Source organism: Ambystoma mexicanum, chromosome 7q, assembly GCF_040938575.1.
Source record: "Ambystoma mexicanum isolate Mex_15411 chromosome 7q, UKY_AmexF1_1, whole genome shotgun sequence".
NCBI lineage: Eukaryota > Metazoa > Chordata > Amphibia > Caudata > Ambystomatidae > Ambystoma > Ambystoma mexicanum.
In genome coordinates, this window is record NC_090941.1 from 806,159,349 (window position 1) to 806,186,407 (window position 27,059).

The 27,059-nt window shown below is 45.8% G+C and overlaps 1 protein-coding gene across 1 annotated transcript in view; it reads left to right on the top strand.

The window, feature by feature from the left end:
* Positions 1–27,059, top strand: part of TRPC6 (transient receptor potential cation channel subfamily C member 6) — a 1,461,060-nt gene that overhangs the window by 436,951 nt on the left and 997,050 nt on the right. The window contains exon 2 of the mRNA XM_069639093.1: positions 20,023–20,797. Within this exon, the coding sequence (XP_069495194.1) occupies positions 20,023–20,797 (775 nt within the window). The remainder of the gene's footprint in view (positions 1–20,022; positions 20,798–27,059) is intronic.

Genomic DNA, 27,059 nt, shown 5'->3' on the forward strand with positions numbered 1-27,059 from the left:
TTTTGCCCCATAGGGCTCTATGGGAATGGGGAAGGCGCTAATTACGGTACCGCAAATTGCGGTACCGTAATTAGCTCCACTGGTCCCTTTGCGGGTTGGTTTTTAACGCCTGCAAAAGCAGGCGTTAAATTCCCCAACCCGCAAAGGGACCTCGTAGTAAGGCGGTAAGGATTTACCGGTACCAGTAAAATACCGGTACCAGTAAACCCTTACCGCCTACCGTGTAATGAGGCCCATTGTCATTAACATTAGCAACTGCTCTTTGTTTCAATAATATTTGTATTGGCTTTTCTATCATTGTTATGTACACAGATGCATGCACTTTATATACATTACTTGATTGGGGTGAGGTAGCTTTAAACATACTAGCCGCATGTGGCAGTGTCTGATACTTACATTTTTATATACCTTTACTGTCATTGACTATAGCAATTGTCATTACTATACTTACGGATGTGTACTGGGAGGTGACGACACTAACAGTATGGAGGCTGCAGTATGCAGTGCCTGACATTCATTTACACGCCTGTCAGGACCCGTGCACCATTACGGGTGATGACTTCATCACGTACTGATGCCGTCATGTGTAGGGCCATTTTGACTACATCAAACAGGTAAAGAACACAATTGATGGTGGCACCGTTCCATTTTGTAGCTGCCTGTAACAGGGCCCTATTCTGGAGGGATTGTATACATGACAAAATGTTGTCGTTTACACATGTTTTGTCTCGTTAACGTTTTCTGGCTGGCAGGAAACTCTAAGCATGCATTATACATGCTTTTTATAACTTTCCAGAATTCTGCTGATCACCAGTACCCCAGAAACGCAACGGCAAAGGTAGTTTTCTTTTACTTTTACTTTTTATAGTTCTGATATTGATATTATCTTTCTAATGGGAATTTTTTAGACCCATATGGGAACTTGCTTTCATTACATTTTTGCATAGGTCTTTAAGTGGAGATGGGACACACACGTCATCAGACAGGTTTGATTGGTTTGCTTATTAAGAGTTAGTTGCAGACTACACTTCTTTTACTTTTCGGTTACGCTTGAACATCATTGTCAGTTTGACATTTCCATTGTTTGCTAATGGATGTTGGTTTGTGGCGATAATGGTGCAATCAAAAGCAGCTACGAATAGGTAGTTGCCCTTCTTTGATGGTTAAATTGTATGTGTATATCCAAAAAAGACATACACACTATTTATTATTATCATTTTTGTATTGCTTGTAGCGATAGCCCTGCAAATGGACTTCTCTAAAATCCTTCGGCTAGAGTCTCTAGACGTCTGCTATTAAAGATTGCTGTAAAGAAGATGTATGACTTCATTTTTTCTTTAATTGTTTTTGTTTAATTTCTCTATAAACACTACAAGTAATGTGATACATACAGTCGTTTTTCTACAGAGGTGGCGAATAGCACTGACCTGTCAGCCCTTTGATTGTGTGTTCTCCTGGTATTGGTGCATTCCAGTATTCTGGTAGACACCACATATTGATTGACATGTTCAGCAACCATATTTGAGAGCATTATTATTTTATAAAGATGTTTGAATGGTGCCTTGGTGCCTGCTTCCGCCATTAATCACCAAACTATGTAAACATCCTGACAGAATATGCTTACTAGGTCTTTTTCTTTAGGCTATAGTGGCCTTAAAATAGACGTCCATGCAACTGTAAAAGGCATCAAACCTGATTTTGTAGAATGCAAGAAGGTGGATGCACCCAACCTTACAAACTCCAGCTGCTCTGGCCTACAACACCTATACACATGAGCTATGATAGTTAGATGTAGGTAGATCATTGCAATTACAGGTTAAAACATATGCATGGTGACAGGAAGGCCTCTCATGCGCTAGGCAAAGGTTACATAATGTGATAGAAACTATCAGTTGGGGTGTCCGCATGGAGCATTGAAGTAGAGCATGGTGGTATAATCCCCGGGAGGATAGCTCCTGGGAGGATAGCTCAGTGGCAACGTGCGTGCCTTGGAAGCAAGACTACAGGAAGCACACAGGTTTGATCCCCGGGTCCGTGCTTAGAAACCTGTGGGTGTTTAAGCACGTTATAAATACGCAACTAAGACCAAAAAAAAAACAATTACGCAACCAAAAAAAAAGCAAACAACAGCGCCTCGATGCCTGTGGCTGTGTGAGCGCTTTAAAGATGATAAATAAAAAACAAAAATAATCAGGCAGAATGATTGAACGCCCAGGCCCACCAGAGCCATGAATATGGTTTAGCTTGGACTCAAGTTCCAAATATATAATCAATATATGTAGTTTACTTCGAGAATTCTGATACGCAATCAGGTAACATCTGGTAGTGAGGAAATACATAGAATGATCAGAGCATTTACAGTTTGCAAATGGTCTAATCTTTCTATGTTTCACTTACTAATTCAGTTTAAGAGCATCATGATCACAGGCCAAATCCCAAGCCACTGATCTTAGTCCATTCCCCATGAATAATTCCTGCATATGCAGAGATTCCAGTGTATCTATACACCTTGTTCTCAGTGTACTAAATTCAGGTCAAGACCTGTGGCTGTTGCCACCAAACAGGAAGAGCTTCATAGGTCATTGATGTTGTGCTGGCTGAATATATTGTATAACATCTTTGTATAATTAATACAATATAAATACATGGAGCCAGATAACTGAAGCATTTCAGCAGTGCAAGTGTAGATTTGAACAGTAATCGCACTAGAGCAACGTTTGCACTAGTGCAAAAGAATTTGGGCCATATTATAAAAACTTTGCATCATAGGAACGTTTGGCAAGAAACTGTTATTTTAATGAATTTGTTGACTATGATATGGTTTTAGCACTAGGGCAAACTATGGCACACGTTGACCTGGTGCAACAATGCATTAAAAGTAAATGTTTTTTTTTCCACTAGGGCAATTTTTTCTCTTGTGCTAAAGCCATGCAAAAGTGACCCTGACATGGTACAAAGATTTTCTAATATGAACCCAATGTTTTTTGCACTAGGCCAAACTGTACCCTTGTGCTAATTTCATGCAAAATTCCACTTGCATCTGTGCAGCGTTTCTGTAATCTGGCCCATGATGTAATTGGTGCTGTCGTATGCGTGTCATCAGTGATGCCTTCAAAGATGCCATCTGTGATTTCATGTGTGTTGGCCTCCGCAGTGAAGGGTGGGGGTGCAAGTTATGGTTTGCCTAGCTTAACATCACTGTTGAATTTCTGTGATTGTTAGATGTTGTTCTGCGGCCATAAAATCTCTTCAATAAAAGTGTTTTGACTGAATGTGCATGGTTTTTCATGTATGCGCAGAAGATGCGCAGAAGAGATGCTGCCCTCTTCATGTGCCTACAGACTACACTAACAGGCCGATTCATGGAATTAATGTGTGCCGAAAATCACTGCGCAAGCGTGCGAAAGCGTGCGAATCACAGCGCATGCGCGAAAATCGCAGCGCAAGCATGCGAAAGCCGTGCACATCGATTCATGGAAGTCTGTGCACGTGTAAATCCTGGGATGTGTGCTAAAATCATGCATGGTGCACGCGGGCGTACACATCATCAAACGGCGGGCACACAGCAAAAGCACACATAGCACGGCGCACACAACAAAAGTGGGCAGAACACGGGGTGTAACACGTGGAATGGGGAACAACGCATGAAAATGTGGGCATTACGGGGAAAGTACAGGAGGTAAATGCACGGAACGCCCATACGCTCGCCTACAACACGTATTCATGGAATCGAACTGGAGAAACGCGTGCGCCAAAAAAGATGCGCTAATCCGAAAACACGTACGCCAGCAGGAAGCAGGCTTAGGCGGCCCTGCGCAGCATGAAAGTGCGCACAAACAACAAACAAGCTCAGACTCTACAATGAATATACCATTCCTCGCAGCAGTGGTCGTGGGACACCGCAGGAGGAGGAGGATAGCCAGGCCCAGAATTTTTAGACCCAGGACCAGCCTTTTTGGGATGCCTGATGAACAGGTGTATGGGAGGTACAGGTTCCCAACACACATAATACTCAACCTGGTGAGTAAGAGGGAGGATGACCTCACATCACCCACCCTGTGCTCCCCAGCACTGAGCCCCTTGGAAAAGGTGCTCAATGTACTGCACTTCTTGGCCACTGGTTCATTTCAGCAGACAAGTGCCATTGTGGGGGGGTGTCACAGGCCACGCAGTCACGCTACCTACAACAGGTGTTGGCCATCATGACTGCACGCTCTTCAGTTCACAGGCGCATATACGTGCCCAGAACACCTGCAGAAAGGCAAGCTGCCGTCCAGGACTTTTACGGGGTGGCACACTTCCCCAAAGTGCTAGGTGCAATTGATTGCCCCCATGTGGCTCTATGTCCTCCCAGGGCAACTGAGCACATCTATAGAAACCGCAAGCACTGGCATTCCATCAACGTGCAGGTAGCATGTGATGCCAAGGGAATCATCACCTCAGTATATGCCAACTATCCAGGGCCCACCCATGACAGCTTCATTTTCAGAATGTCACCCCTAAACCGGGACCTAGAAGCTGGGCGGCATGGCGATACATGGCTGCTTGGTGAGTATACATGCCTCTGCACATGCATGCATGTCAGATACTGAGTAATGTCACAACCCCACTAATGATACCCATCATCACCTCCCTAGGTGACAGTGCCTACCCTCTGAGCACCCACCTGTTAAAGACTCCAATCAAGCATTCCGAATAGGTCAGTGCCTTGTCTGGGATTGCTCAAGTGAAGCCCTTATTTATATATTTTTATGACAAGTTATAATCTGGATGATGAACCCTTGTATCACGCCCCTCTCTGAGGATCCCCCTGACCCCACTGAGCCAAGAAGTAGGTTTGTTTTGCAAATTGAAAAGGTTTATTTGAAAAATTAAACAATAGATATATATCACACTTTTATAATAAATTAATATTTGATATCACACTTAGACATATGACAGTGATCAACAATGGATGATGTTATACTAGCACACTGGTTTAATTACTTAGGAGTAGTATAGAGGATAAGGTAGCTGAGAATGCTTTATATGGTACAAGGAAATGCAAGGTGGAAAAGAAGCAACACAGGAATAAACTTGATATGATTTCAGCAAAAGGTAATAGAATCACTTTTCCCCTTTTGGCAACTCACCCCCCCTTATGAAATAGCAGATGGAAGGAAGAGCACACAGTTCTCAGGAATACAATCACAGTACAATACGAATTTAGTTCCCCCTAGCAAGCTTAGAGAAACAGGGATGATTTTAAACACAGGCAAAGTACTTTAAAGGTGGTATGCAAAGAAGGGAACAATATGCTAAAATGATTTTAATTCCCTCTAGAGGTTCAGGGTGAGTGAGAGATACTTTAAATCAGTTCAGGCCAGCCCTATCAATGGTTCAGGGCTGGTTACCAGGTTGAAAACGGAATTCCGTAATGAAAGCAAAAGACAAATATTTTTACACGCGGCTGAAATGAAGCAAAATGTCAAATCGCTGCAATTTAGTCGTGTGTGTCGAGCGCAAATACGGAGGAAGTATAAGGAGTAGCAAGTCGGTTAGAACGCTTAGAATCTCAGCTTTAAAATAAAAGTTAAATCACTGTTCTATCACAAACGGTTCAAGAGATACGGACGATTTTGTGAAGGTAGTTTTTCAGAAATCAAATTTTAAAGTTTCAGAATGACAGATGACAGTTTTGCAGCTTTGAATCAAAAGAAGGGACACAATTTCTATGATTCAGTTCTCAATAGGTTAAAATAGTTTGAATTAGATTATTTTAAACTAAGAGATTGGTTTTGCACAGTAATGGCTGCGTACTCACACTATATTATGGACAGGAATGCGACTTTGTCACGGATCGGGTCAGGATTGGCTGCGGTTCTCTCGCCACTTGGTACTGGTTCTGCGCACAGCGATCTGCGTCAGCTCTCAGCACTGCACAGTTCTGGTCTCTCTGGATCTCTGGTCTCTCTGGATCTCTGGTCTCTGGAGATTGATAGATTTAAAGTCTGGAGTCTCCCGGCAAAGCATCCTGCAAGAAAGTGGAAAGTCAATGTCCCTGTCTGGCTTCCAGTGGCTCTTTTTTATATCTTTTGAAAATGGGTGTGGATGCTAACTTTCTTTGCCCAACCCACTCACGATTTGATAGGTCAAGGATTTCTCTTTGACCTGATTTGAGAAGGGAACAATGAGTCAGAGTGATGAGGTAGGTTTATGGGTCAGAGGATCCTCCCCTTGTCAAATTGCACGCAGATCTATATTTGATCCAAATACACATTTATCTATGTACCATTTTTCTAATATTATATGTCAAGTTAACATATTTTCTGTAGCACCAAACCATCCGATCCCTGTCTTTGTAAGATGTTGTGTCCACTTATGACAGAATTCTGCCCTTTTCATCAAGAACACAACCTCAAAACTTTTCCAGATTTTCCACAAATGTGAACAAGGGATATGGGTTTCAGATGATAAAGTGTCAGATTTTTAACATGCATACATTTGGAGTAACAACCTTATTTTCCGCTACTACTTCCCAGAGCATACCACAGAGTCCTGATACCTCTTAAAATGTGCACAGAAAAATCACAAGAATGATATTATTTATATAATTTTTACAAGTCTGCACTATGATTTATCCATCTTTTTAAAATTATGCTCTGGCCCCGAAGGGGTGTGGTTTTCCAAAGCACATGGTGGAATTTCTGGTTTGTCCACTTCCCCCAAACTCAGCTTGCTCACAGATGCAGTGCCCCTCCCCGTTTCCTTCCAAGAAGAAGCCATTTACGACCCCACTAATTTAACATTTGCCTGGGCCAAGGAAGGCTCATTGTTTAGTTTCACGCAGTCCCCAGGTGCCACTCCCCTAATTCAATCAGAGAGGTGTCATCTCCTTTTGGCAGCGGCAGCAGACTGCAGCCAGGCCTGGGAACACAGCTGCTGATCAAGTTTCAACTACTGTCGTGGGTAGTTGTCAGGCAGAATTCACTCTCTTTAAGCCAGGCTTCAGCTAAATGTCACTTTGGTTCCCAGTTTTCGACATTCAAACCAAACTTGCAATTTTTACACATGCAGCTAGAACACTGATTCTAAGTTCAAAACTATGACATTTAAACAATTTCAACCTATGTGACACTCAAAAGTAGGTCACTCATTTATTCTAAACATTTCGACTTTACTGGCTTTAAACCCAAATTCACTTAAGCTGCTGACATCCCCAGCTATTTTCAATACATACATTAGACAACTCCTTCCTTCAAGTCATTTCAGAATATAGTTTTACATTGTATCCACCTCTTAGTAAGTCTTTCTTTGGCCTGGTTTGGTTCATTTGTTCAGTTTTACACAAATGTCTGGTGGTTTTAAAACGCCGGCTTTCTGGTAGTGGTGAGCACCAGTATTGCATCCATTTTTTACATTAATAACAACAGATTTTGAACAGCACCAGATTCCTTAACACTGATGGGTGGCAGGTCAGGAGACCATTTTGCTGCACGCAAAACTGCACGGTTCTCCAGGATTCTGACTCAAATGTGGGCTTTTCCGCCCTGTTGGATTTCCTAAGCCCACAGCACAAATGTTGTAGCCTAATAACTTGAACGTGGGTCAAGACACCCAACACATCTGATGACGCCAATTTGGAACCCCACCACACCACCCGAGGTAAGATACAACACAGCCCATATTGCAACCCGGGGCATAGTGGAGCGCACATTCGGAGCGCTGAAGTCACGCTTTCGCTCCCTTGACCGCTCTGGTGGGCAGCTGCTATACGCGCCCCCAGTAGTGTGCAGGATCATAGTGGGAGCATGTGTCCTGCACAACGTTGCAACCCGCCGGGGCCTGCCGGTGGACATGGTGTTGCCCCCACATCCACAACCACATGCATGGGCGATGTGCATGGAAGGGGAAAGGGCACGTGGTGAGGCAGCCCGTACGCAGCTGGTGGCTAATTACTTCACCTAAAATCACACCCCTGTGAGTGTACATGGAGGGGTCCAGTTACTGTGTCCACCAGCTTCAGTAAGAAGGAAGTTGGTGTCCTGATGGAGCATGTCCTGGGGCATTATGATGCCGTCTTCGGAGCATCACGCACCAACAAGGAAGGATGGGGAGGATCTGGGAGGACGCAGTGGTTGCCATCAATGTGGAGGGGGTAGCAACCCGTGACATTAAGCATGTCCGGAAGTGCTGGGAGGACTTCAGGTCCAGGACCCTCTATAAGGCCCGGCGCCTCGCGAAGGCAGAGGTTGCAGAGGGGTGCTGGGTCAGCATGAGCAACATCCAGATGAGGGTCCTGGAACGCGTAGGCCCAGCGCTCCTCACCCAGAACCTTCGGAGGCAGACCCGTCTGGAGTTGAGCGGTAAGTGGCCAAGCATTGCTGTGTGAGACAGGGCATGTTGCAGTGTGCTGGTAGTCTGATACTTGCCTGTATGTTTGACATAGGCCATGTATGGATGTGTGTGTGCAGGGACATCATGGTCATGCATGTGAGACCAGTAATGTGTGAACCACATGGATGGTGCATGTGTTCCAATGCAACATGGGGAACTGTATGTGGAATGCACACATGAATGCATGCCAATCTCTGTTCTTGGACATGGGGGGGGTGAGGGATGGGTGCTGCACTCATGTACATGTATGGTCCACATGTATATGTGTCTGAGAAGTGTGTGTGTGACTTTGAAATGCTATGGATGCATGACACATGTCTGTGATTATGTGTAGATTCACTCATGCAGTGCAGTCACCGTTGTATCCACTGTGTCTATCCACAGTGTCTGTGGTGTACAAGCCATGATGCATGACCCTCCGGTGATGTGTGTGCATGGGATCAGTGTGAGCCATGATGCATGTGAGTTTGAAGGAAACATTTTGGTTAAAAGAGGCCCTTGTACATGGATGCTGATGTTGATTGCAGGTGCTGTGCCTGTTTCTATATGTGTGTTGCGTTCATTCACCCATGGATTGTGGAGGGACAGGATGGAAGTGACATTTGACAGTGCCACTCATGTGTTATTGCTTCCTGCCTAGGGGAATATTGTACTGTACCCTGATGCTTGTGTTCTATGTCTCCCTCTATGCAGCGTCAAGTGAAGAAGAGGGCGGAGACGGTGCTGTGGAGCCAAGCAGCGGGGATGCCTCCACCGGGCGGCGACGCAGGGCCCAGCCACCCTCCCAGGAATTTGCTATCATCCGGGAGCGAGGGGACTGGTGCCGCATCTGCCACTACGGCTGTAGCGGAAGGGCCGGGTGAGCCCCCACAGGGGCTTGCAATGGCGGAAGACGATGTGGAGACATCCAGGTTGGTGGTCTCCACAGAGGAGGAGGAGCCCGCTACTGAGACGCACATGGGGCCTGGTGGGGGTAGTACCACTGAGGCAAGTGGTGCAGTCCAGGGCCAGGGTCAGGAGGCAGCACAGGTCACCGCAGAGGGGCCTGTGCATGCCGCTGTCCTTGACCCAGTGATTGCACCACCATGCACCAGCAGGGATGCCCCGTCCCAGGCCCGTCCGCAGGTAGGGGGGAGTGCCACGTCATCTGCCTCTCCACTACCTGCGGACGAGGGGTCCCATGAATGTATGGGCTCCGTCCTGATTGGTGTCGCGCTGCGCATGTGTGACATTCGTGATGACGTGCGTGCTTCCTGGGTGGAGCACGCACGCCATCACAAACAGCAGCGTCGCGACGTGGCACTGTTGGGAGGGGCCCTGGTCGGTGGGTTCCTACATGTGTCACGCACTCTGGCAGACCTCTCCTCTTCTGTGGAGACTATGCGCCAGTCGTCTTCTGGCCCAGATTCCGCCAGGGCCCCCTGCGGACTTGGCCTGACCAACACAGCCAGCTTGGTGGAGATCCCATCCTTACCACAGTCGGGAGTCGGCGGTCCAGCAGGGGAGGACACCACAACAACTGGAGACCAGCTGATGGAGGATGTGCAGGCATCATCGGACAGGGCACCTGGACAGCAGCAGCAGCAGCAGCAGCAGCAGGCTCTAGGTGGGAGCAATGATGGCTCGGGGCTGGAATGGGTGTGTCTTCCGTGTGGCTGCGGTTGGACCAGCGTATAGGTGCGGAGCGGCGGTGGGCAGAAGAGGCACGGCTCACAATGGTCAGGGTAGGAGAACTCCATGCAGAGGGCACTGAGGCAGGCCGAGTGCCTTGAGGCCATTCGCAGGGAGTTGGAGTCCAACATGGCATCATCCCTGTGGACCCTCGGGGCCATGGAAGAAGACCGCCTCCAGGACATTGAGCAGGAGTTCGATGATGCCCTGGCCCGGGAAATCGGAAAGTGAGCCATCAAACTAGCCCGCCGCCATTGTATATAGTTTTTAGTGTTAGGTTTCATTTTCGTTTTCCTTTATTTTGGGGTGTTTGGACTTTGTCCCACACATTTGTATATAGTTTTTTTATTAGGTAGTTTTTTTATTCGGTTTCTGTTCTTTCGTTGGGCTCATGGACCCTTGGCAATTGATTGTACATAGTTGGACAATGGATTTATTGGAACTTTTTCTTTGGATTTCACCATGGATTAATGGACTTTACTTTTTATGTTTTCTTTGGATTTGCTTTGGTGGAGGGAGAGTTTGGACTATTTTTCTTTTGGATTTCTTTGGATTGGTTATACTTTTCATGTACTCATCTTTTGGACATGCTTTTCATTTCATGTTTGCAATTTTTTTATGCTTTCATTTCATTGCTTTATTTTTGTCCTTAATACATTTTGATATTTTACTTCCATGTGTGTAATTCGCTCTTTGAGTTCATGCATGTGAAAATGTGGGTTTACACAATCAATGCCAACCAGTGTGTGTTTGTGTGACGGACATGTGTTGATGTACATAGTTGACTTTTGGTTTGTGTCTTGAGATAGGCATGTCAGTGTGGGGTGGATTGGGAAATCATTGCGTCTCAAGACTGGGGTGGCGTGCCGTGGTATTTTGGTGGAGATGTGGGCCATGATTGTGCATCTTTATGTCATGTAGGGGGGGGACATGATTTGGGGCCTGCTGGCAGGTGCCCGTCAATGCTGGGTGGGTGGGGGTTCTGGGGGACATGAGTCAGGGCCTGAGGCTCACTGCTGGGTGGGTGGGGGTGCTGGGGGACATGAGTCAGGTCCTGCTGGCAGGTGCCTGTCAATGCTGGGTGGGTGGGGGTGCTGGTGGACATGAGTCAGGCCTGCTGGAAGGTGCCCGTCAATGCTGGGTGGGTGGGGGTGCTGGCGGACATGAGTCGGGGCCTGCTGGCAGGTGCCTGTCAATGCTGGGTGGGTGGTGGTGCTGGGGGACATGAGTCAGGGCCTGAGGCTCACTGCTGGGTGGGTGGGGGTGCTGGGGGACATGAGTCGGGGCCTGCTGGCAGGTGCCCCTCATTGCTGGGTGGGTGGGGGTGCTGGGGGACATGAGTCAGGGCCTGAGGCTCACTTCTGGGTAGGTGGGGGTGCTGGGGGACATGAGTTGGCGCCTGCTGGCAGGTGCCCGTCAATGCTGGGTGGGTGGAGTTGCTGGGGGACATGAGTCGGGGCCTGCTGACAGGTGCCCGTCAATGCTGGGTGGGTGGGGGTGCTGGGGGACATGAGTCAGGGCCTGCTGGCAGGTGCTCGTCAATGCTGGGTGGGTGGGGGTGCTGGGGGACATGAGTCGGGCCTGCTGGCAGATGCCCCTCACTCCTGGGGCGTGGGGGTGCTGGGGGACATGAGTCAGGGCCTGAGGCTCACTGCTGGGTGGGTGGGAGTGCTGGGGGACATGAGTCGGGGCCTGCTGGCAGGTGCCCCTCACTGCTGGGTGGGTGGGGGTGTTGGGGGACATGAGTTGGTGATCACTAGTGCAAGGTGACATGTGGGCTGGCTGGGGGGCATTCCCATGGTGGATGGGCTGCGTGCGGGACATGACCAGGGCTGCTGGGTAGTCCCCGGTGGTGTAGGCTGCCTGCAGGGGCCGTGGAGGGGGTAGAGGGCACACCTGGGAGGACCCAGACTGCCAATTCATGTGTGGGACTCCCCGCGCACCCCACTGGATACACGTACCCCGCTCTGACAGCGAAATCGCGTGTGAAACTTCCCGCGAACCCCAGTAATACAGGTACCCCACTTGCACAGGGCCAATTGCGTGTGAAACTTCCCGCGCACCCCCGAAATACACGAACCCCGCTCACACAGGGCCAATCGCGTGTGAAACTTTCTGCGCACCCCCGAAATACACATACCCCACTCGCACAGGGCCAATCGCGTGTGAAACTTCCCTCGCACCCCCAAAATACACGTACCCCGCTCACACAGGGCCAATCGTGTGTGAAACTCCCCACAAACCCCAGTAATACATGTACCCTGCTCGCACAGGGCCAATCGCGTGTGATTCTCCCCGCGCAGCGGGGTACGTGTATTCGGAGGAGTGCGCTGGGAGTTTTACATGTGTTTTCGTGGTTGGGGGCCTGTATGTTGGTCCACTGGCCTGAGCCCCATGTACAGGATTTGTGCACTGTACATGGCGCACGTGGAGGGGTTCGGGCGTAACTGGTGCTGCTGCAAGGTCGCTGCGCCACTCTGCGCCACTCTGCACCACTGCTGGTAATGGATGTTGAAATCCATGAATAGGCTGTGCGCGGAAATGGATTTTGGCGCACGCGGCTGGCGCAGACTGTCGCACACGCACACTGTGCACCAGCCACGTGCGCCACTTGTGTGCTGAATTCTATGAATTACCCCCTTAATCTTCAAATAACAGTACGTTTATGTATTTTAAATATGTGAATACACAGTTCATGAATCATAATTTCAATATAAGTCCAGCCAACAGCTCAATAAATCATATCGAATGAATTGTTGATATACTCGTCAAGTACTCCATAAAAGCCAATATAAGTGCATATCAGTCAATTAAAAAACGTCACTTTAAATGAGAATTGTGTCCACATGTTTACAAATTAAAAGTAAACATTATTTGTGTAATAGATGTTGAAACCATCAGTTTGTTTCTGTCACTACACATTGCAGTTCCTCATCCTTCTTCATGAGGGACCCACACTTCCTACAATCATCATTACAAAAAGCTGTGTCAGTATTAACTGCAATAACTGGTAACCTATCTTATATAGCATATCTTTAGAACCAGCTACTAACTTTATTATGGCATCCCTGTCATTCAAATGAGAGCGAAATGATCCAGAGGTAAGTACATTAACAGTGAAATTAGTGTGAAAAAATCCTTGTAGTAGTCACTATTAATAAAATGCAGGATCTTCACTAGAAAATATCTCCATTCAATCTATTGGTTTTAAAATATCTCCATTAGAATGCCACTAGAAACAGGAAATATATATTACCATAGAGCTCTCGCAAAAAATAACACTCTTTTACCTAATACAACTATTACCACAAACTCATAAAATCTCTATATAATTCTACAATAATCCCCAGCAAAATAAACAGTGATTATCTAATTCAAGGTACATACTGTTCGCAAAAAACAACTCAAATTAATGTATGTGCTCATCCCTTTCAAGCTCAAGGCAAACAATGCATTAATCCAATATATTTCCTGCTGTTTAAACAGTTTCAAAATATCCCCCCACCCCTGGTTTCAGTAACACACATTGTAACTGTGCAATAGAATGTTGATGGTGTGCAAAAGGTACCACTTCAGGCGTTAGCAAATATTTTAAACACAAACCAATTAGGGATTCCTAGCTAAGTGTGCCAAAGGCTAATTTATTGAATAATTTATTTGTCATAAATAATCTACAGGTACATATTGTGCACATGGACATTATTCAGATATAGACTAATTAATCGCACACACTAAGAACACATGGCGCAAAAGAATGACTGATTTTGATTCAAAGTAGACAACTGCTCACCCGTTCTTGTTAATTTGCCATGATCACTCAAATTTTACTTTGCCCATAAAAACTATCAATTTAAAGCCATAGTTTAAAATTGTAATGTAATGCAATGTGGTCTTGTATAGTGCCTGTCTGCCACTATTGGTGGCCTCGCTGCTCTAGGCTCAGTAAGAGGAAAAGTGGGCGGGGTGGTTCATAAGTGGGAAGTGGGAAACTCAAATACGTAACATGTGGTGTTGATCAGTGCAGGTCGGAAATACCGGGTTCCTGATTGCTAATCTACTTTCTACAGGTTTGGAGGAAGAGTCCTGGGAGTATGTTATCCATAGGGAAGATCTGATAGACTACAGCACTTTGGGTCTGGTTAGTTGCTGATGTGAGAGAGTGCAACAGAGTTAAAATGGAGAGTTTAGTTAGTGTTGATATGCTAATGGCTAGCTAGGTCTGTGGTGGCATTCCGTGCAGGATTTGTATGTATAGAGTAAGTTGATATGAGATCTTAGAGGGGATTTGGTTACGCGGGGGAAGGCAGGAGTAGACCCTATAAGATAAAACCTACAATCCTGTATTCCTACCCCAGGGAATTTGCAAACATGTCTGATTCCTCCAACTCCCAATGGTACCTCTCTCTCTCTATCGCTCTCTGCCTCAAATAGGTACATTGTACACCATTAGAAGCAAAACAAGCATCTGCAAGTTGGCAGATGAGGGAAAACGTCATGTGGAGTCTCATAAATTGCATTACCTTCTCTGACATACAGAGACATGAACTTGGGGTTCAGTGTAAGAGCAGCTTAAAGGGGACCACATGCACCCATTTCAATTCCTTAACATGTTAGTCAGCCGGTTGGGAGATGCCTCAAACATTACTCTAACATGCTCAATGGCCTGCTGGGAGTTTTGCCCATAGAGGTCAGGGCCTGTTGAGCCGGAGCAAGGTGTGTGTCAGTCATTCGGGCTGGGGCATTGGTCTGGGCAGGGGCCATAATGCCTGCTCATTTCTTCAAGAGGTCTACGAACAAGGCCCAAACTCTTCACACACAGTCCCAAATGAACACCAGGAAACAGTCTTTCTGCTATGTTCCAGCATACTCGAATACCATAATAATAATGTAGCATTTATATAGCGCTACAAACCCTCAGGTATCTGATCGCTGCTTATTATTACCCACGGTGTGTGGTGCTCATTTATCAATTGATCCTGGTTGCTAACAGTACACATTTGACAATCCTTCAACTTAGAAAAGAATTTAAGAGTGTTCTTTTTAGGGAATTCTTTGGCGTGGCTTAGAATCTACTCTCTGCAGATAACCACAGATTTGGGAATGCACTTGAAATGTACCCATCTTTTCATTCTAATGCATGCACAGTGCTGCGTTGCTCCTGGGCTAGATTTGCACTATAAAAAACACAAATACAAAATTGAAAGTTGACTCCAAATGTCTTACTGAAAAACATAGGTTTACCCAGTTTTCTATACTCATATGGCTCAATAATAATAAAAGAACACCTTCTGTAATGTCAGTTCTCATGTAATGTACAATTTTATAAACATGTAAAGGAACACATGTAACACATGTCAACATCCCTGTTCATGAAGTAAGATTTTGTCCAAGAAATGTTTACGTGTTTACTTGTAGATCATCGAGATTGACCTTTACATTCCAGTGCACAGAATTATAAATGTTTGCATTTTTTTAGATGACACCTGCTTTTCTGATGTATGTAACAAGAAGGGATTTAGAGAAACGTGTCCTAAAATTTATTTTACTGATCATTTTGTATCCTGTGGCTAAATTGTCGGTCCATTTACATATACATCCTGTTCAAGAGTATAATGGGATCTTTTGAAGATGTGTCTCCATCTATACTCACTACATGTGGCCATGTTATGCAGAGTTATTGTTTTTTCCCAGTAATACACACATGCTGAATGAAAACGTTGGGCTTGTAAATACTTATTAAATACAATTTCCCCCTTGTATATATTACAACAACAGTGAGTGTCATGAGTGAGTGTCATGAGTGATGTCATATGTGGTGTCATCAGTTCACTCTGGTGATCAGTGATGTCATCAATGATGTTATAAGTGAAATCCTAAAACATATAAGTAATGTTGCCCATCATGTCATCATTGTGATCATGGGCTGCACAATGATGGAGCACAGAATTAAGTTAAAAGCATTGGGGCACAAAATGATAATTATGGCAATTACCAGGTCATTACGGCCTTGCCGACCCGATAATTGCCATTTGAGGGCACCAGAAAATATTCTTCCCCATTCCCACTTGAGCCCCATTCGTGAATGGTGCTGGTGCATCCGACATGCTCTGCTCACGGGTGCCGATACGCCCGCCAGGTCAGACCTGGCGGGCGAAAAGGCACCCGCGTGCATAACTCGTAGTTTGCCGCTCCGGTAGTAATGGCGCAGGTAGCTTACTGGTGCCGTTTCTACCGGACTGGCAAACTTATAATGAGGTCCATTGTGTCTGACACCTAGGATCCGGGATGCTACCAGCCCTTTGTTTCTGCAAAACACATTTCAGAAACCTGTTCCCTCTCACCCTCAGAGATCTGTTTCTGCATTACTTTATTACGTTCCAAAAACACGCTACAAGCACTGTAGTGATCCGACCTTCTCTGTGTGCACCACCACTATAGGGAATGCACTACCTCTTTCGTTGAGAAAACTCGAGGACCATTTTAAATTTAGGAGAGCTTTAAATAAATATATTTTTTGATATAAAGATGTTCGTTTTCTTCCTACAGCCTCTGCAACTTTACGTCCTGTTCACGTTTACACAAAGAAGCCTCCTTTGTGCTGTCAGTGTGTTTTACCAATCTATAACATAACGTATGCAGCACTACCCACTAGTGCCCATGCTGATCGTGTTCCATTAAATTTACTATTTCCTCAGCCTACGTTGCACCCAGTGCTTGCAACAGATGTCCCAGGATAACACTGGCTAGCTCGGAATCTCAGGGCAGGGAGACTCGTGGGATTGTGAAGATGGTTGGCACATACAGCCACCAGCAGAACTGAGATATCGTAATTTTTCTTTCTGTTGGTTTCTTCTTTGTTCTTTGGGACCCATCTAAACGTCAGCTGAGGTACCGATGCAGACGCTCAGTTTAAGTAGAAATGTGGGGTCTAAGTTGAAACTTACCATTCATGCATCTGGTCACACGGTTAGTTTCTTGGCTTACTCCTGAATTTACACTTGGGGCCCCATTAGATGGGCCTTGAAGTATAGCAGGCTGGACCAGACGATATTTATCAAGAGCTCTTAACAACCAGCCATTTGAGCTTGGAGACTTGCACTAGGAACAGGGTGTCTCCTAAAGGATGCTGTATTTTATTGCAAACACACACCCCATGTTTAGAGACTGTTGAACTTACAACTGCACTGCAGGGCATGTCACCACAATAGGAAAGGATGTTCTGGCACTAGAAATGGCCTAAAAACAGAGGTTTTTTAATCATCCCTTAAATAGTGGCTGTCATTCCTGACCTGGAGGTCTCGTGAGGTTGTGCCTGTACCATTGACTATTGTGCAGCTTCTGCCCACAACAAGTGACTGTATGTGTTTTTTCTTGCAATACTTTTGGAAGGGTGCAGAAGCCCTAGTCTGCTAGTCTGCGCTGGCACTACAGTCAGTCAGGTTAGGTTATATGGCTTACCAGCTTTTCTCAGCCTTGATAGCCTATGCTTAAAAAATACACATTTATGATATTAATCATTTTAATTCTAAAATATGTACACTACAACAAGAAAATGATTTTTCTTTAAAAAATTGATAATTATTAATTACAAAAACAATTCACAAGAACGTTGTCATGCTTCCATTAGACTCTGGTCAAGACAAATGATTTTGGATCAGTATGTACGCCAAGAAAGGGGAATTCAGATCAGTGTGTTCATGAAGAAAGGTGATTTATGTTATGATATGATATGATCGTTTATTTATATAGCACCTATACAAAATGTGTTTCAAAGCGCTTCAAGGCAAGGGAGGGAACAAGGGAAAATACAACCACATTCTTACAGGCCATGAACAGTAAGGATGTGAAATTAACTATCGTACTCGGCCTGACAACATTTCAGATAGTGCAAGAGCTAAGACATAGATAAGAAAGGGAGGGGGAGAGTGGGAAGGAAATGGAAACAGACATGCGACTACCGCACTAGGCCTGACAACATTTCTGGTAGAGCCGGAGAAAAACAAAAGGTGAGGGAGAGGGGTACAGAAAGGGAGGGGAGGAACAAAACAAGCGACTATCATACTAGGCCTGCCGACATTTCAGATGGTGCTGAAGGGGTGGTGGGGGGAAAAAAACAGTAATGGGAGGGTGGAGGAAACAGACGAGGCTGCTATCATATTAGGTCCAGGGACAATTCTGATAGAGTAAGTGCATAGAAGAAAGTAAGGGGAGGAGATAGGAAAAGGGAAAAGGGAAAGGAGGAGAGAAAAGAGAGTAAGCAGTCAAAAAGAGTGGAGAAGCAAGAGTGGAGAGCGAATACAATTGCAGAAGTCAGTAGTAACACATAATGTTGCAAGCCAGGATAAAAGATGAAGATAGGAACAGCATGATTCAGGGCCACCATGAGTACAAGATGCAAAGGGAGTCCAGCATGAGAGTTGAGAAAGAGTGACGCACCGTGAATGAATGAAGTCCATAAAAGTCAAATCCAGCATTGGCCACAAAACAGTGATGTGAAGGAAGGCACCAGGTGGGCGGGGCTTGCTAAGTGGTGAAAAAGAGCAGCAGGCAGGAAGGTACCAGGTGAGCGGGGCTTAGGCCACGTGACCGAGATCCACTTGCACCTGCTCCCCATCTGCAAAGGAAAGGAAGCTGGAGGGCTCCTTAAGTAGGGAAACAGAGCAGCAAGCAGGAAGGAACCAAGTGGGTGTGGCTTGCTAAGTGGTGAAAAAGAGCAGGAAGCAGGAAGGCATCAGGTGGGTGGGGCTTGCTAAGTGTTGAAAAAGAGCAGCAGGCAGGAAGGCACCAGGTGGGCAGAGCTTAGGCCAGGTGACCTAGATCCACTTGCACCGGCTCCCCATCTGCAAAGGAAAAGAAGCTGGAGGGCTGCTTAAGTAGGGAAACAGAGCGGCAAGCAGGAAGGCACCAGGTTGGCGTGGCTTGCTAAGTGGGGAAGAAGAGCGGGAAGCAGGAAGGCACAAGGTGGGTGGGGCTTGCTAATTGGTGAAAAAGAGCGGCAGGCAGGAAGGCACCAGGTGGGCGGGGCTTGCTAAGTGGTGAAAAAGAGCGGGAAGCAGGAAGGCACCAGGTGGGCGGGGCTTGCTAAATGGTGAAAAAGAGTGGCAGGCAGGAAGGCACCAGGGTTCTATTCATTACAATAAATGTGCACTATGTTTCGGGCTCCACCCCTTTTCTAGCGCTGCAATTAGAACATACAATTGATACAGTCAGTCACTGCAGACTTCCTTGAGTTGGCAAAGAGATCCTGCTTGGAACCTCCAGACTCGTACCAACACCTTCACGGCTGGACGCAAACTGTCTCTCACTCTGTAGGCGGATCAGGTTGCACAACTCCCTTGGGGGCAACGTCATAGCAGGTCATATTACGTAATAGTCACAAGCGTCAGTCAGAATGCACACATCACCCGGTTAGTGTGCGACACCATCGATCCCAACTGCTCACTTTCCATAGTACATATGACTTAACAGCACCCACACATTGCATATTACAGAAGTTCTCCCAATAGCAAGGTGTGCAGCAAATAACTCAATTTGCTCAGACTGCCTACCATGAAGGCCCATAAGCCTTGTAGATGTTACATTTATGAACAATGTATAAAAGGGACAACTAGCTCAGTTCCAAAACCCTCTTTTGTTGTTTCTCTGAAACCTGTTCACAGTCTTAAAGGACAGAAAAATCTCACCAATCATTGAAAGAAATTAATGGCCAGTCATGCATGCAATCCTCTAAAACTTGACAAAAAGCAAGTGTAGCACTTTTTTTTTAACAAGATTTAATTATGTTTATCTTGAGGTAGGACTTTGTAAGGGTAGACTCATCGAAATACATTTAGTCCTCATTGGAGCAATATGCTTCAATTATAAGCTATCTCTCACTCTGCCTCAAATAAATGTATATTGCTAGAAAAATGTTGATCTATTCTTTCATAAAATTGGATGTTAATGTATTATTATTCTCTACTTTTTTCAACACAGAAGAAGTTCTGAGAATAGACTAGCAAATTGCCGGCAGACCATACACCGTGAAAAAGGACGAAGGCAAGCCAATCGAGGGCCAGCGTACATGTTCAATGACCGTTCAACAAGCCTTTCTTTAGACGAAGAGCGCTTTTTGGATGCTGCAGAGTATGGAAATATTCCAGTGGTGAGAAAAATGGTCGAAGAATGTCTCTCACTGAATGTGAACTGTGTGGACTACATGGGCCAGAATGCTTTGCAGTTAGCAGTTGCTAACGAGCATCTAGAAATAACAGAACTCCTGCTGAAGAAAGAGAACCTGGCACGTGTTGGAGATGCATTGCTACTGGCAATTAGTAAGGGCTACGTCCGAATAGTGGAGGCCATCTTGGGTCATCCGTCTTTTGCAGAAGCCAAGAGGTTAACAACGAGTCCTAGTCAATCGGAACTCCAGCAGGACGATTTCTATGCATATGATGAGGATGGGACGAGGTTCTCGCACGATGTTACGCCCATCATTCTGGCTGCTCACTGCCAGGAGTATGAAATCGTCCATACCCTGTTAAGAAAAGGCGCTCGTATTGAAAGGCCACACGACTATTTCTGCAAGTGTAATGAATGCAGTGAGAAACAAAAGCATGACTCTTTCAGCCATTCTAGATCCAGGATCAATGCCTACAAAGGACTGGCAAGTCCCGCCTATCTCTCCTTATCCAGTGAGGATCCTGTAATGACCGCCTTAGAACTTAGCAATGAGCTGGCTGTGCTGGCAAACATTGAGAAGGAATTTAAGGTAGGATCTTTCTAACAGGTACTCTTACTGTTGCATTGCCGTTGGATAACCCATGTATTTGTACGTTGAACCTTTTGTGTGTGTGTTGAATCCCATCTCACCTGCTTTAAAACCACTGAAATGCTCACCAATTAAGAAAAGGATTACCCACATGACAGTATGCCCAACATATGAATACTACTGGAGACTAGGCACCAATGTGTGTCCAAGCTTCTAGATCCCGATGGCCAGGCTTAACCACAGTTCCTTAGCCATTCCGGGGCCAGAGCTACAGAACAAAATCAGACAGAATGTACAGAGATACAAGACCAGGAGAATGTCAAGTGATATGTAAAAATAGGCATGCTCATAGAATCCCAAGGCTAACTGCATTGTGCTCTCCAACTAGGAAACATGAACGCACCATGCTTCCTGTAGCTCTTAATGGGGGACACACGAAAAGGTCTATTAGTACCCTCACGCAATGCTGGGACTCTGTCACATGACACACAATGTACTCTCCTCTATGGTTTAGCTGAACATTCACTGCTGTCACCTACGCGTGAAAGATTTGCACCGTGTAGCTATGCTATCTCATGTGAAATCGCATCGCTTGCTTGCCTGTTCTACAATGCAGTGCTCTGAAGTGATTTCTTTCCTAAAGGGCCCCTCTACCAAACACAATAAATGAATATGTGCGTGTGGCCGTCGAATGCTTGGAGCACGTTAAGCTGGAGCCAAAGTGGCACAACTACCAAATTAAAACAGCTAAAATGTATTTTCTGTTGCGTGTAACTCTGTTAGTTCCTGAAGTTCCTTGAGGAGTTGCTTTAAACACTTGAGGGATACAATGAAGGATGCAGATATTAGTGTTCCTGTGCCCACACAGTCAACTGATTGATGCGCCTACTATACAGACCAGGGGCCAGATTACAGAAACTTTGCACCGGTGCAAGTGCAAAGTTGCACCGTATTAGCACTAGGGCAAAGTTTGCCCTATTTTTAAAAACAATGGGATACATTAGAAAACTATTGCACCATTCCTCATTCCGTGGACCCGGACCCGGACGCGATTTCCAATAGCGCATGGCTACTGCCGAGGTCGTAATGAGGGCCATAGGGTTTTAAGAAAATGTGCACAATATATATGGATTTTGATTCATTTGAGCACCGAAGCATAGCAGCCATTGTGGCAGGCTCTGGGTAGTTTTGACATTTCCATTTTATTGAAATTCATAAAGCGCTTTCGCAAAATCGCTTTACAGATATTAAAAAAGCAGTACAATAGAACATGGCAAGATAAGAGCAATAATCATGTGTTGATTAACCGAGGTAAGACACGAGAGAAGATGGGCTTTCAGGAGCAGTCGAAAAAGTATGAAGAGATGCAGAGGATCAGATGTCAGATGCAAGAGAGCTCCAGAGTCTGGGTGCAAGAAGGGAGAAGCAACGACAGTGGGGGAGGTAGCACAGTGCAGCATAGGGACAGCAAGAAGATGAAGATATCAGGAGCGGAGAGGTCACAAGGGAGAGGTCAGAGAGGATATATACGGTGGGGCAAGGCCATGGTAACATTTAAATGTGATGCAAAGAAAGTCAAAGGGAAATGAGCAAAGCTATGGAGAATGGCGGAGTGGGGGGGTGCTGAAAAAGAAGCCAGATAGCAGAATTAAACATGGTGAGTGTTGAGGTGAGAGGTAGGGAGACCAGTGAGGGGGGTAGAACAGTAGTCAAGTCGGGAAAAGATTGAAGTGATAATGAGTTTAGCAGCATGAAAGGAGAGAAAGGGGTGAATATGATGGATATTAAAGAGATGATGCTGGCACGTCTGTGCCATAGTAGAGATATGATGAGAGAAAGAAAGAGCTGAATAAAATCTGACGATAAGATTCCAAGCTGTTGTTGAGAAGGGGAGAGTGGAGGGAGGAAAGAAAATAGAAGCAGCTGGGGGAAAAAAGGAGGGAGAGGATTGAGGGAAGAAGAGGACATCTGTTTTAGAGGGGTTAAGTTGCAGGAATTGGAGAGAGGAAAGACAAGCGGAGACAACAAAGTAAAATGAATCAGAAAAGAAGGAAAAGGAGAAGAAAATCTGGGTGCTCACCACATAGAAAATGGCACGAGAGGTCAAAAAAGTCAATAAGTGAAGTGACGAGTGTTAAAATGGATTTCTGAACTCTGTCCTGGAGGGGCAGAGGTTCAGAAGGCCAGCCTAGTTTCTTGGAACAGGGAAACCTCTGGACAAGCCAGACCAATCAGGGTAGCGATGGCGGCAGTCAAGACTAGGTCTCAAGAGGGGTGAGGGTGACTGAAAGCCCGCAATGAGCACACAAAGCAAGGATGCTTACAAATTACTCCAGACAGGTGTTATATTAAAAATATAGACACATTTATTACAAGGCCTTTGTAACATCGACCATAGTAAAGAATCACAGTAAAACTCCATTAAACCAACACATCACAAGCAATACAATATATATACAAGACCAAGGGGTCTAAAGAGTTAGAAGCACGAAATATGCAGACCACCTAGATGGGGAGGAAAACATAGATGGGGAGGAAAACAGGCAGTGCAAATAATCGTTAGACCCAGTTCGACATCAGAGGCCACCTAACTAGAAGGAAGTCTGAGCCCTACGAAGAGTGGAGCCTTGTGCTCAAAAGTACCTGCACACGCGGGTGCCAAAGGGCAAAGGAGAGTCTCCTCAGGGAGATCAGGCAGTTCAGAGAGGTGAACAAAACGATGATGAACAGTTCCCCGCTACTCCACTTGTGGGCAGAAGCAGGGCGCGAGTGCGGAAAAGGGCTGCTGTTTACGACAGCGGTGGAGAGCCACAGGCTCCTGCAGGAGGGCGACCGGTTAGGGTATTGACTACTCACCGGTCCCCGATACAGGCAGACCCAGGCTTCTCTGGTTCCGTTTTGGTACTGGCAGGTTCAGATGCGATCAGCAGGATGTCTCGACGCTATGTAGATTCCGCGACAGCAGGAGTCAGGGTCGAGGGTGTCCCACATGCAGCGAACATGCACAAGTTTGTTACCACAGCAGGGCAACTCGGCAAACGCATTTATTCCGGTCCCAAAGCACACATCTCACTTCAGACCTGGGAATGCCAAGTGTACGAATCGTGTGAGAGTGCCGTGGACACGGGATTAGCAGTAAGCCAGACGTCGGTGACCGACCAACGTTCCTATGTAGGCTGTTCAGTCCACTGGATGGCCCAGGTACGCTTCCGAAGGCTTACGTACAGGATTTGGTGAAGATGCCGAGAATAGTTGCACCCACTATTCTAAAGGGTCGAAGCGCCAGTACAGGCCTTCTCGTTCGATCAGAGGCAGAGGGGTCCCACAGGATGACAGCAGTGCAGGGTGCCAAACCTTCCGCGGGTCACCAGCGATTCCTCGACTCAGCTTCTTAGTTGCTGGATACTTGGCTCCTTATCCTTTGTTCATGAGAACTCAGGAGATCGACATGGTAGTGGTGTTTCCAGCCTCCTCTTATCCAGAGTTCCCTTTGCGCCAAAACGGAGAGGACGCAATTGGAGATCTGCTCACAAAACACTCACACCATATATGGACCTATCATGGACCATGGTGGTCCCAGGTATTCAAGACACTCTAGACTCTCTGGCACCCAGGATGTGTATTGGGAACAGAATCAAAAAATAGGGCACCTGGTGTGGAACCTATTCTACCCAGGAGGGTTAACTAGGAAAACAAAAGATACAAATGAATAGGTCCAAGGATGCTAGGCTCAGAACAACACCTCCACATGTATTATCAAACTCTGCATTGCTAAGGAAGGAATCACTCTTCAATAGTATGTTGTAGAGATAAATCTCATTTTTTTATATTAAAGTTGTGTGCAAAAAGACATAAATCCAACATTTAGAGAAATTAAGACATCAAAATGGTTTGCTAAAACAGAACAATCAGACAAAAAAACAGAAAGATATTTACAACACACAGTGCCAAAAAAACATTTTTTGGAACAATCTCCAAATTGTGTGTGTGTAACAAACCCGACTCCTATTAGGATTTGCCAAGAAATTCACATATTGCAGTGTACATTTTCAAGTCAACATTTGTGGAAAACACATAGAACAATGGTGGGTACACAAAATTATTTTTCTTGCGTAAACAGCATTAATGTGCTGTAGTTTTGGGGGGAGTAGTGCATCTACACCAGGTGTTTCAGCCGTTTCTAGGTGGGCTAGGTGTGCCTTATCTTTAACACGGCCTTCATCAGGACGGAGTTCTGTGTAGATTGACGTCTGCGCTATGGGTTAATAGATTTCACAGGCGCTAAATTTGAGATCTGCTAGCCGAATGGGCTGGTCTCTGTATGGTCCTCTCGCCTGAAAGCTTTGCAGTCAGGCCCCTGCAGTCTCAACTGTGACACAGCAGCCTGAGGAGCTCCAGCTCATACTTTTTTGGCAGACAGGCTGCCCATGCTGCAACCCTCACAGCTGTGCAAGCCGTGTCTGTTTCCCACTGATACCACCCTGGATCAGCATTTTTCGACCTCCAGCGAGAGGACCATACAGAGACCAGCCCATGCGGCTAGCAGATCTCAAATTTAGCGCCTGTGAAATCTATTAACCCATAGCACAGACGTCAATCTACACAGAACTCCGTCCTGATGAAGGCCGTGTTAAAGATGAGGCACACCTAGCCCACCTAGAAACTGCTGAAATACCTGGTGTAGACGCACTACTCCCCCCAAAACTACAGCACATTAATGCTGTTTACGCAAGAAAAATAATTTTGTGTACCCACCATTGTTCTATGTGTTTTCCACAAATGTTGACTTGAATATGTACACTGCAATATGTGAATTTCTTGGCAAATCCTAATAGGAGTCGGGTTTGTTACACACACACAATTTGGAGATTGTCCCAAAAAATGTTTTTTTGGCACTGCGTGTTGTAAATATCTTTCTGTTTTTTTGTCTGATTGTTCTGTTTTAGCAAACCATTTTGATGTCTTAATTTCTCTAAATGTTGGATTTATGTCTTTTTGCACACAACTTTAATATAAAAAAATTAGATTTATCTCTACAACATACTATTGAAGAGTGATTCCTTCCTTAGCAATGCAGTGTTTGATAATACATGTGGAGGTGTTGTTCTGAGCCTAGCATCCTTGGACCTATTCATTTGTATCTTTTGTTTTCCTGTGTATTGGGAACAGACATCCCAGCCCACATCCTGGAGGCACAAACAAGGCATGCAGAAGCCCACAAAAGCTTTGTGTTTCGCGGGGAAGTGCATGAGCAAATAAGGACTGCCCTGGGTCGGCTCGACCTGGGGGAAGGTGAAGGGACAAGACGGTCAGCGGACAGGACAAAGAACCTCGTGGCATGGCTATTTTAGCATGGCAAAAAGGGGTTCAAAACACAAAGAAACAATAGCTGCCACCAGTCCCGTCCGTGACACACTTGCACATTTCATGATAAGCCCAGCGAGAGTGTCTAGGGCCATTGGAATGACTAGAGACCCAAGAGCGCCGTAATGTAAGTTACGGTGCACTCTTGTTTCATGTTGCTCAAAAGCTGCAACAGGAGGAAAGGACTAAGGAAAACAAAGTCTCCCGGTACTGACCGTCTTAAGGGCATGTCAGTTTCCCCGTAAGAATGGAGCGAAAGCCCAGAGGAGTGCGGCGGAAGGCTGCGCTTCTCCGGCAAAGTCTAGATCAGAGTGTAAAACAACAGCAAAAAGTTTGGGGGTTGCCACATGGAAGGAAAATTACCTACAATCATGAAATCTTTCCTAACACTCGCCTCTCCCAGACTAAGGACAGGGGGAACTAATCCGCCCCTGAATGAGTTTCTTGTTCAGGTCGGTTAAACATCCTGGACAACCCATCAGCATTGCTATGTTGGACACCTGGCCTATGCCCAATAGTGAAGTCAAAGCCTTGCAGACTTATGGACCACCTAAGCAACTTTGGATTCTCTCCCTTCATGTTCATTAACCACTTTAAGGGCTTATGGTCAATTTGCACAGTGAAGTGGGTCCCATAGAGGTAGGGCCTCAGCTTCCGTAGGGCCCACACACCAGAGAAACATTATTTCTCTACTGTGGACCATCTGAGCTCTCTGACCTTAAACTGGCGACTAATGAAACCAATAGGGTGTTCCTTACCCTTCTCATCTACTTGCGATAGTACAGCTCCTATCCCAGTGTCAGAGGCATCTGTCTGCACAATAAAAGGTCTTTGGTAATCAGGGGCCCTGAGAACAGGGGCCTGGCACAAGGAGTCATTTAAGCCATTGAAGGCCTTC